General features: G+C 52.3%; 1 protein-coding gene across 6 annotated transcripts in view; it reads left to right on the top strand.

The window, feature by feature from the left end:
- Window positions 1-331: 331 nt before the first annotated feature.
- The window catches only part of LOC119054965 (cytidine monophosphate-N-acetylneuraminic acid hydroxylase), a 32,721-nt gene continuing 22,284 nt past the window's right edge, over window positions 332-10,768 (top strand). The window contains exons 1-3 of one of the 6 annotated variants that reach the window (XM_053656011.1): window positions 332-586; window positions 7,959-8,177; window positions 8,840-8,931. In XM_053656011.1, the coding sequence (XP_053511986.1) occupies window positions 576-586; window positions 7,959-8,177; window positions 8,840-8,931 (322 nt within the window). In that variant the 5' untranslated portion in view covers window positions 332-575. Of the gene's footprint in view, window positions 587-2,009; window positions 2,286-7,497; window positions 7,793-7,958; window positions 8,178-8,839; window positions 8,932-10,768 lie in introns of those variants that run through there. The other 5 variants (XM_053656013.1, XM_053656014.1, XM_053656010.1 and 2 more) reach the window with 5 other exon arrangements.

The raw sequence follows: 10,768 nt of genomic DNA, 5'->3' as shown, positions 1-10,768 counted from the left end.
CCCCGGAAGCGAACTCCACACCCCACGGGGAGCTACTCCATCAGGCCCCCTGCTCCGTAATAGACCCATTATTCTTCATCCATTACAGGAGATGACGTCTGCCGCCCGCTTGTGTGTGGCAGGCTGACGTACTTTCAGAAGGGACCCGAAAGCCAGGGGGGGTGGGGGGCAGGTGCACAGTGGTCATAATTCCTCCCTAATGGTTTCTAACTCACCCCCACTCATCGGCCTGCAGAACGCACCCCCCCCCCCCGCCACACACTCACCCTGGTGCCGGCGGGGGAGCTGGAGTTTATCTGACTTCACTGCGCGCAGATGGGTGGGGCTGGGAGGAGAGAGGTGGTCAGATATGAAAGGCACGTCAGCAGCCGAGTCTGGGCACCCAAGGCCCGGCTGCTGCCCTGCCCTGCCCGCCTTGCGTCAGAAAAGGTCTCCTGACTTCACAGAAAGCAAATGAAATTTGCTACCGGCCCACAGCCTGCAGCCCAGGATCCCTCACGAGAGCACTTCAACCTCCGTGTTTCTCCTTTCTCCAAGGAGCTGTTTCTGTGCTGTGTGGCCTCCTCCCACCTGGCATGGAGCAAAGGTACGGCTTAACATGTTTTGCACTGAATTGAGGGTTGGTATTGTTTCCGATCCGTCCTCACCCCAGAGAAGAGGGACCAGAACTGAGCGCTCTTGGGGGGAGGTGGGTGTTCAGCGCCGCGCCCTGCTGGGGCCTCTCTCCAGCCCCTCACCAGAGACACCTTTCAGTAGATTGTCCTTATTTTTCTCTGGCTTCCAGCAGAACTTCTTGCTTTGCAAACTTCTTGTTTTCCGTCAATACCTCACAGGTGGCTTTGCCCAGGGCTCAGACAGCTTTAGGACCAAGAGTGATCCTAAAGGCTCAAGGCTGGGGGTGTGAGGGGTGCTGGGGGGGGGGGGCGGTGGCTGGAGGACACAGGGTTTGGAGTGAGGGCTGCTCTGGACTAACAGGTGCCCGGAGTTCGTGGTTCAGAAGCGCAGTCAGCCTTCGGTCAATTCCCCTCAGGAAGATGCTCACCTCGTGGGGTGTGCAAGGTTCTGTGAGCTGGGTTGGAGCTCAGAAAGGTCCACAGCGGTGCCCGAGACCCTCTAGACCTTTGCTGAATCTTATTGGGGGGGTCCTGTCTGGGGGATATTGAATTATCCAAGTGTCAGTGTAACCTCCGGGTAAGCGCTACTTCCCAGGTCGGCACGGAGCTGTCCTGGAGACAGTCTCAATGCAGCGGCGTGTCTAAGTCTTGGGCTGGTGACAAAGGTTTTGGACTGTCACCGTCCTGGGCTGCCAACTGTGACGTTCACTTACTCGTTCAGCAAATGGGAACTGGAACCCTCAGGTGCCCCGTCCCTGGGGTGCAGGGGCAGACTCACGCAGGCGCCGTTCCTTCCTTCATGTGGCTTTCAGCTTTTTTAGGGGGTACAGATGTGAATTAATCCCATGGTGACAATACGAAGTCGTATGAAAGAACGGTCAGGAGCTGGTGCTGCGGGGGCGGGGGGTGTGACCGCCTCGGGCGCTCGGGGACGATGCTGCTGCTGCTTCAGTGAGTGGGGCCTGTCCCCGGTGGGAAGGAGGCAGTTGGCCGTGCGCCCGGGCACAGCGCGGCGCTGGGGGGAGCGAGAGGCCAGGTGGCCTTCCGAGAATGAGTTCAAAGGGGCTGGAGGGAGAGGCCCGAGGCGCCAGGTGTCAGCCCCGCGGCGACGCCGGAAACTTTGTTGTCTCTCCTCAGAGCAGCGGAAGGGCAGGAATGCGCTGTTAGGAGGTGGGAGAAAGGGCAACGGGGTAAAATTGTTTTTGAAACTGCCACTTTAAATATGTGGTTCTGGCCACCGTGGGGAACGCAGATGGCAGAGTGGGGGCAGGGTGACCAGTGAGGGGTCGCTGGCGGCAGCTCGGATGACGGAGGAGGGAGAGGGTCGTGAGGTCCCCATGAGTGGGGACCCTGATGGATTCGAGTGTGAGAAGGGGAGGGGTCGGAGGTCACAGGAAGTGTCATGAGGGGCACTGGAAGGTCTGGGGACGGGCGAGGCATGTGACTGGGGTTGTGGACACACCAAGGACCAGGTGTTCATCAGATACGGCTCCGCCCTGCTCTCTCGATTGTGCGTCTGAGTGTCCTTTGTGTGCAGGGTGAGGTCACCTGGACAAAGTGCCACAGGCAGAGCTCTGAGCCTTGAGCCAGGACAGCACACAGCGGGGAAGGAGGCGAAGGAGGAGCCCACACAGGACACAGAAGGATGGCCAGCGAGGCACCGGAAGACCAGTAAGCTGTTGGGGGCCGAGGCCAGGTCGGGCTGGGGGGTCCGGCGAGGGGGCAGGCGGAGGCCGTGCGGGCGCTGAGACTTCTTTTGAACTAGGAGCTGGTGGAACAGTTTTAAAAGTCGATGGGATGTGGTGCCACCTATTAATATGTCACTTGTGAAATGACAACATTATTATAAGGCTGCCGCATAAACCGGTGATTGTACAGCGTTGGCGTCACTTCTCCCCTGTGGTCCTGGTGGAATTCAACAGGAAACCCCCGGGGGGCGGGGCTTTCTGTCTGGGAAGACCACTGGCCTTTCTTCAGTCTGTTTCTGGGGCACACGCCCACCCAGGTTGTCCACTCCTCCTGGGCGTTTTCTTTCAACACTTTAACTATTTACCTTCACCCTCTTCTTGCTGGTATGGTTTCTGAGAAGAATTCATGTTTAATTCTCACCTTTGTCCCTTGATAAATAAGAGGTTTTTTCCCCCTTTGGCTTCTTTCAAGATTGTTTCTTTATCTTTGATTTTCTGAAATTTCAGTGAGCTCAGCCTAGGTGTAGTTTTTTTGGGGGGGGGGCATTTACCATGCTTGGTGTTCTTGGATCTTTCTGGATCTGCGGGTGGGCACCCAACACTGATCTGGGAGGAATTCTGAGCCATTACTGCCTCACTGTCTTCCGTTTTTCTCAGCAGGCGTTATGTTGCACCTTTGGCATTTGAACCGCATTCTTGCATATTCTGTTCCATTTTGGGGGTGGGGAGCGTGTTTTCTCTTTGCTTTGCTTTTTCTTCCTTCCTTCCTTTCTTTTCTTTTATCCCACAAAAAGCCACAACCTCACTGGTGATGGAAGCAGTACGAACCTCACACCAGGCTGCAGAAACTCTTCTGAAACGGCACAGTAAAGGTTCTCTTGTTCCAATGGGCGCAACGTTAATTCTGTGACAGCTGTGCAGCGCCACTGCCACCGCTCCTCAGGGCTGCCACCGCCTCTGCTCTCGACACGTTTGCTTGTGACATTGACCGGACCTGTGTCCTCCATCCCATACCTGTTTCACCAGCCTCTTCCTCTTCTCTTTCCTCTTGTGCAGTTCGGGTCTGTGGGTTTTCTTCAATGTTTGCGACAGCTTCACCTTGAACTTTGAATTTCTCAGTAGCTGCTAGCTGTGCCTGCTGAGATCAACCCTTGACCTTGGTTCCCCCCAAAACTACGCATGTGCCTGAAGCTGGGCTCTTGTAGACCTATGGTTTCGTGATGACAAAGGGGATATTCTTAGGTGTCCAGATAGTGACCCTAGTAACCGTGTAACGTGTCCTAGGCCCGGTTTGGACATAGCCTTCCGCGTTTGCTTTTCGCTCGGCTCTGTGTGGCTTTGCTAACTGGCTCCTTATCGCGTCCAGGTGCTGCCGGCTGGGCTGGCTGTGTGGCTGCCCCGAGTGGAATCTTGCTCCTCTGGTTCTCATGTTGCCCCATCAGATCAGATTCTGCCCCAGCCCCCGTCTCAGCCCGGGGCCGTGTCGGGTGCAGCCCCACAGCAGGGGTGGTCTCAGCGGCTTCCCTGGGCTTTTTGTGCGGGGAACGCGGAGACCAAATCTTTCTTCGCTTTGCCGTTTGGGAAGTGCCTACGGTCGACCCTCAAGTTCCGAGAGTCTGTCCTCAGCCACATCAAAGGCATTCTTTATCTGTTATTAATACCATTATTATTACTATTATTTATTTTTAATTCTTTCTCCAGATCTCCCTCTCTGTGCTGCTTCTCACCTGTTCTTGAACGTGTCTTTGTTTCCTTTGCATCTGGATCATTTTTTTCGTTCCTAACCTGATAATTCCAACATTCCCGCCAGATCTAAGTCTGATTCTGAAGCGCGCCGGGTCCCTCCAAACTGTGCGTTCTGCCCTTCAGGGTGCCTCGCGCTGTTTGGTGGCCGGCTGGACATGAAGTGCTGAGAAGACCAGCGTCGGCCCCCGCAGGGAGACCTGCCTGTGACTTTCCGCTTCAGTGCATGCGGCTCTGTGCCCACCCGTTGTCCCTCCAGCCAGGGGGCAGCCGTTTGCCCCGTTACCTCGGTTCTCCGATGCGTGTCAGAAGAGTCGTTGACTTTCTGTTGAACCAGTCTTTCATCTTGGCATTAGGGCAGAGCTCCAAGCCAGACCCAAAACCTGCAAATCGAAAGCTCTTAGCCCACACTTACTTTCCACCAAATATTCCCCCATTGTTTGCACACGCCATCCACTTACTGGAGGACACTTCAGCTTCTTCCAGGTTTGGGCAATTATTAGCAGAGCTGCTGGGAACACTTCCACGCAGGGTTTTGTGCGGGACATCAGTGTTGCAGTCAGTTGGGTGAACACCTTACAGAGCGCTTGCCGGGCCGCGTGGTGCAGGCACGGTAAGCTCTGTGAGCAAGTGTGAAGCTGGATTCCGAAGGCTTGCGCCGTTTTCCTTCTCATCCGCGGAGAATTAGGGTCCGGTGCCCCCTCCTCGTCATCCTCGAACACGGCCAGGTCTTTGGTTTGTAGCCATCCTGGCAGGTGTGTGGCAATTTCTCACTTTGCTATGATTTTTCTATTCCCCGATGACAAGTGATGTTGAGTATTTTTGTAGAGCTATTTGCCACCTGCCTACATTCTTTGATTAATACGTACTTTACATTTTTCTTTAATAAAAAAAAAGCCTCTCCGAAGGGTACAAGCCTTCAGTGGTTATAAGGTAGGTGCATTCTGGGGTCTAACACAGAACGCAGCAGCTGTAGTCAGTCTCGCGGCACCGTGTCCTGAGCAGAGGTTGCCAAGAGAGCAAATCCCGAGTGTTCTCACCACAGAAAGAAAACAGGGAACCGTGTGAGCCAATTAGAGGTTCGTTAACCTGGTTAACCAATGGCAGTAATTTCCAAGGCACACGTACGTCAAATCATTACACTGTACACATTGAATGCACACAATTTTACTCGTCAATTATATTTCCATAAAGCCGGAGGAAACTATTTTAAATCAATAAAATTTAAAAACTGAACTACCATAGGACCCAGCAATCCCATTTCTGGGTCTAAACACAAAGAATTGAAGGCAGGAGCTTGAACAAATGTCCACACCCCTGCGTTCGCAGCCATGCCCTTCATGGAGGCCAAGAGGTAGAAGCCATGAAATTGTTTATTGGCTGATGAACGGAGACACACAATGTGGTCCATTCACACGGTGGAGTAACACGCGGCCTTAAACAGCAAGGAACTCCTGCCACCTGTTCCAACACAGGTGACCCTGAGGACATTGAACTTGGGGAAACCAGCTGATCATGAAGAGATAAATACCGTGTGGTCAGACTTTCTAATGTGCTCGGATTCACAGAAACAGAGAGCGGCTGGGGGACTACCGAGGGCTGGGGGAGCGGGAACGAGGGGTTTAGCGGGCATGGTGTTCGGTTCTGCAAAGGAAACATTTGGAAATTTGACACACAACTACGTGGATACACTTAACACAACTGAAGTGCACACTTCAAAAACGGCTAACGTGGTAAAATTTTCATTATATGTGTTTTTTTTTTTACCACAATTTATTTCAGTTACATCTCTCTATAGCAGATTTGGAAATAAAATTACACCCCCACTAATCACCACCACAGCGAAAGCTAAGGAGAAGTAAATAATCAAAACCGTAATAAAGAACAGGGCCCACAAGGAGGAAGACACCTACTAAGAAGGGACCCTGGTGGCTACCTGGGCTCGAATTAAAGAACCAAAACAAAAAGCAGCCCAGCACCCCTTCTGCACAGGTCCCCCACCCCCCACACACACACAAGCCCTGTGGGGAGCAGCCACACTCCACACGTGCCCTCCACGCTGATTCTGCCCACCCAGCAGCCCCCTTGAGGACTTCCTGGAGTCCCGTTTCAACCAGTAGGACTGAGGCTTTCCCGTCCAATTGCTGGGCGGAGGTGTCTCACCAGGCCCAGGTGCCGGTTTTGTACCACGTCGGTGCCCTTGGGGACATGTTGCTGCAGGTTTGGGGGGACGATGGGGTCGGGAGGAGATGAGCAGACGGGGTGGGGGGTGACTGGAGCCGTGTAGCCCCTTATGGCAGAGGCCAGCGCACCAGCGGCCGCACAGAGGCTGTGCAGGGTTTTCTGGCTGTAAAAACCCAAGTCTAGGGCCCTGGCTGCTGTGGCCCAGTGGATTGCGCACCGGCCTGTGAACCACAGGATCACTGGTTTGATTCCCAGTGAGGGCACATGCCCGGGCTGCAGGCCATGTTCCCAGTAGGAGGAACATGAGAGACAGCCACACCTTGATGTTTTTCTTCCTCTCTTCCTCTCTCTTTAAAAATGAATACATAAAAATCTTTTGAAAATTAAAAAAAAATTACATAAAAAATTCATGAGGCTTACAGTGAGCTGCTTCCAATCAAATGAATTTGAAATGTGTTTTTGGGAACATTTCAAACCTGCTGTAAACAGAAACCAGGGACTCGGGCTGGAAAACACGGAGAATGTGCTTTGAGACTCATTGTCCTCAGTACAGAGCTGGTTCCTCCTCCTCACGGGTGCAAAGGCGGAACCAGCTCGCCTGCTGTTCTCCGCCCTGGTGGGCTCTGAAAACTTATTTTTAATCCCCTGTTTAAAAAATCTGCAGTACTTCTAAAAATGAAAGTAAAAAGGCCGAAAATGCACTTGAACTGCCAACCAACTTTAAGTTAACCCGCGAGGACCGCTCTGCTTTCGGTTTGGAGTGGAACAGAAAAGTCCCTACACCAGACTTCCCACCAGAGATGTGCAGAAAGACATGTCGAAACCTCTCATTGCAAAGGTTATATTGCCCCTGAGGGTTCAGGGTTGCATCAGAGTTTGTGCAGAAATTGGAGGCTGGGAAGTGTAACATATTTAGCTTCCCTGCAAAAGAAAAAAAAAAATGGAAAACCAAATGCTCATTTGCAGCTGCAGGTTTTTATAAACGATTCACATTCAGTGCAGTGGCAGGATTCCTTTGTTACGTAGCTGCTCTGAACACACCAGCGGGCAGCAGGGTGCTAAGTCGTGGGGACAGAAAAGCAGAGAAGACACAGTCTTTAGGCAGCCCCTGTGAGCCCGGACTGGTATAGCTCAGTGGGTTGAGTGTTGACTTATAAGCTAAAAGGTTGCCAGTTCGATTCCCCTTTCCCCAGTGGGGCAAGTCCCTGGGTTAGGGCCAATGGGCTGTTCCTCCTCCTCTTTCTTCTTCCCTCCCCCTCTCTAAAAGTAAATAAGATCTTTAAAGAGACGGCAGCAGCTTAGAAGCCTCTGTTGTCTGTGAGTGTCCTGCCCCACACCCAGGGACCGGGGACAGCCCTGATGGCCCTGACCACTGCCTTAGTCTCAAGGGCAGCTGTACTGGGCTGGGGTGGTGGAGGGAGGAACTGAATCAACCAACGGAAATGACTGTGAACTGGCTTTCACATCCTCTATCCACCAACTCCCGGGACTGAAAACGCAACAGAAACAAAAAAGCGGCCACCGTTCTTTCTAAGTAGCCAGGAGGGCACCAGCGATGGGCAGGCAAGTGACGGCACTCTGCTTGCCTGGGACGGTGGACAGGAGAGGGCGCCACCCAAAGCCCCAGCCCTGGCCAGGGGGAGGAAGAAGCCGGAGCAGTACCTCCACTGGAAAAGAGCTGGTCGGTTCCCTTCAAACCTTAACCATCTTCATCTTTCCTCCCCAAAAGTGTGCCTCCCCCTAGCATCGAGCAAAGAGCCGAGACCCTGCTGTGCCTGTCCCCTGCCGAAGTCGCGGACCTCCAGGAAGGAATCAATTTTTTCCGAAACAAGAGCACCGGCCAAGACTACATCTTCTTTAAGAACAAGGGCCGCCTGAGAGCATGCAAGAACCTGTGCAAGCACCAAGGGGGCCTGTTCATCAGGGACATCGAGGACCTGGACGGCAGGTACCTGGGCTCTCTGCTCCCTCCCTGGGGACTCTCAGCTCCTGCCCTTCGGTCTGGCAGGAGATGAGCTCCTGGAAAAACCAGCAGTGAGCCAACCGTCGAAACATTTCCCTGGCAAGTCCGTAACTTTCACGCACGTCTGTCTGCTCAGGGGAGCTCACTGATCTCAAACTTGTAGGGCCTTTCCTCTCTTCTTTAAATTGGCAGGTTTTTGAAAAATTCTCATCTGTTTATTGATATGAGAGAGAGAGAGAGAAACATGGATATGTGGAACATCAATCAGTTGCCTTCTATACACGCCCTAACTGTGGTCAAACCTGCAACCCTCTGGTGCCCAAGGACGGCCCTCCAACCAACTGAGCCACCCAGCCAGGGCTGAACTTTCTGAATTTCCCCCTAAGAATAGTAATTTAAAAATTATTCCCAGATTGATGAACAGGAAATGTTCCGGTGCACCAGATTCAAGGCTCCTTCAGTGTTTTCCCCTCTCTCTCCTGGAAGGGGCTGGGAGGGCAGTCACTTTCCCAGACCCGCTGGAGGGCAGATGGCGTCTCCCTGGCCATGCAGCTGTGACTTGCATCCCCGGGCCCTGAGCGGTGGCCCTGCTGTCGGCTCTGACTGCCTTTCTCTCCCCGTAACCCGCCCCCCCCCCGTTGGCCCAGGTCTGTCAAATGCACCAAGCACAACTGGAAGCTGGACGTGAGCACGATGAAGTACATCAACCCGCCAGGCAGCTTCTGCCAGGATGAGCTGGGTAAGGTGCCACCCGTCTCGCCCGCGTGGTCTGGGGCCGTTGTTCTGGGGCGTCCTTCTTGTCCACTCACGTCCAGCCTCACCCGCAGCTTTGGAAACATTATGCATGGCCACTGTAGGTGTTCTGTCCTTTTTGTACCGCGAACACTGAGAGTTCTAAGCAGAGGGTTTCTCTGGAAGCCCCCTCTGTTCATCCATCTGTGTGGCAAAGGTGGGCTGAGACCTGCCCGTGCACAAACGCTGGGTGTTAAGAGCCGCCCAGCCAGGTAAGAGAGCGCAGTGTCAGTGAGAGGACGAGGGCGTGGTGTGGGCGCCAGATGAGCAGGAGGCTGTCCAGGACCAGGGCACCCTGTCAGGTGGGTCACCCATCCGTGGACACACGAGACAACGTCTGTGTGTGCCGTCCTCTGGATGGGAAGTCCACAGCTCTGGCGGGGGGTGAAAGGCCCCTGACGCCGGGGTGCTGTCCGTGCAGATAAGAGACCACCGCTGCTGCTCAAGTTTCCGAGGGCTTCCTCTTCTCCTTTGTGCTTCTGGTGCAGATACGAGTGAGGCGGGCTTAGCGACGGGAGTGAGCTTGTCTCTGTCCTAACAGATTGAAGTTGTGTTCTGCCTGTAGAAAAAGTGACTTAGGACTGTCCTCAAAACTGCTCAGTGTGCGTCAGACACACTTTCTGAGCAGCTGCTGCTGGAATTTAAAAAAAAAAAAAACAGATGCGAACCAGCCCAGGAGTGCTGGGGACATCGTTTCTGTTTTTTATAAATTGTTTATGCTGTTACTGTTGTCCGGAATTTTCCCCTCTGTCCCCCTTCACCCGGCCCCACCCTACTACTCCCTCAGGCCATCTCCGCCCCACAGTCTACGTCCGTGGGTCCTGCCTGTAAGTTCTTAGGCTGCTCATCTCCTACACTGTACTCTAAATGCCCCTCACCCATGACTACTCTGTAACTACCAACCTGTAATTTTTCATCTCTTTACCTCTTCACCCCCCCACCTCCGACCCCCCCCTCCCATCTGGCAACCATCAAAATGCAGCCACAATTCTGTCTCTGTTCTGTGTGTTTGTTTTTTACATTCCATTGTTGATAGATATGAATTTATTGCCATTTTATTGTTCATATAAAAATATGAACAATCCTCTTCTTCTTCTTAAACAGGACCCTTTAACACTTCATATAATACTGGTTTGGTGATGATAAACTCCTTTAGCTTTTTCTTGTCTGGGAAGCTCTTTGGCTGAGCTTTGATTTTAAGTGATAGCTTCACAGAGGAGAGTAAGCTAGGCTGTAGTTCCTTGGTTTTCCTCATTTTGAACATTTTTTGCCAACCCCTTCCAGCCTGCAAAGTTTCTTTTGAGAAATTATCTGACTGTCTTATGGGAGCTCTGTTGTAGGTAACTAATGGCTTTTCTTTTGCTGCTTTTAAGATTCTCTCTTTATTTTTAACCTTTGGCATTATAATTACAATGTGTCTTGGAGTGGGCCTCTTTGGGTCCATCTTGTTTGGGACTCTCTGTGCTTTCTGGACTTTCAGATCTATTTCCTTCACCACATTAGAAAAGTTTCCTTTCATTATCTTTTCAAATAGGTTTCCAATTCCTTGCTCTTTCTCTTCTCCTTCTGGCTCCCCTGTGTTACGAATGTTGGACCCCTTGAAGTTATCCCAGAGACTGCTTGCCCTAGCCTCATTTTTTAATTCTTTTTTTCTTCTTGCTGTTCTGATTGGTTGGGTTTTTTTTTGTTTCCTTATATTCCAAATTGCTGATTTGATTCTTTGCTTCATCCACTCTACTGTTTTCCCCTGTAAATTGTTCTTTATTTCAATTAGTGTATCCTTC

Source organism: Artibeus jamaicensis, unplaced genomic scaffold (assembly GCF_021234435.1).
Source record: "Artibeus jamaicensis isolate MK-2021 breed Jamaican fruit bat unplaced genomic scaffold, CSHL_Jam_final scaffold_1689, whole genome shotgun sequence".
Taxonomy (NCBI): Eukaryota; Metazoa; Chordata; class Mammalia; order Chiroptera; family Phyllostomidae; genus Artibeus; species Artibeus jamaicensis.
The sequence above is the reverse complement of the archived record's forward strand: the minus strand, read 5'-3'. Positions and strand labels throughout refer to the sequence as shown.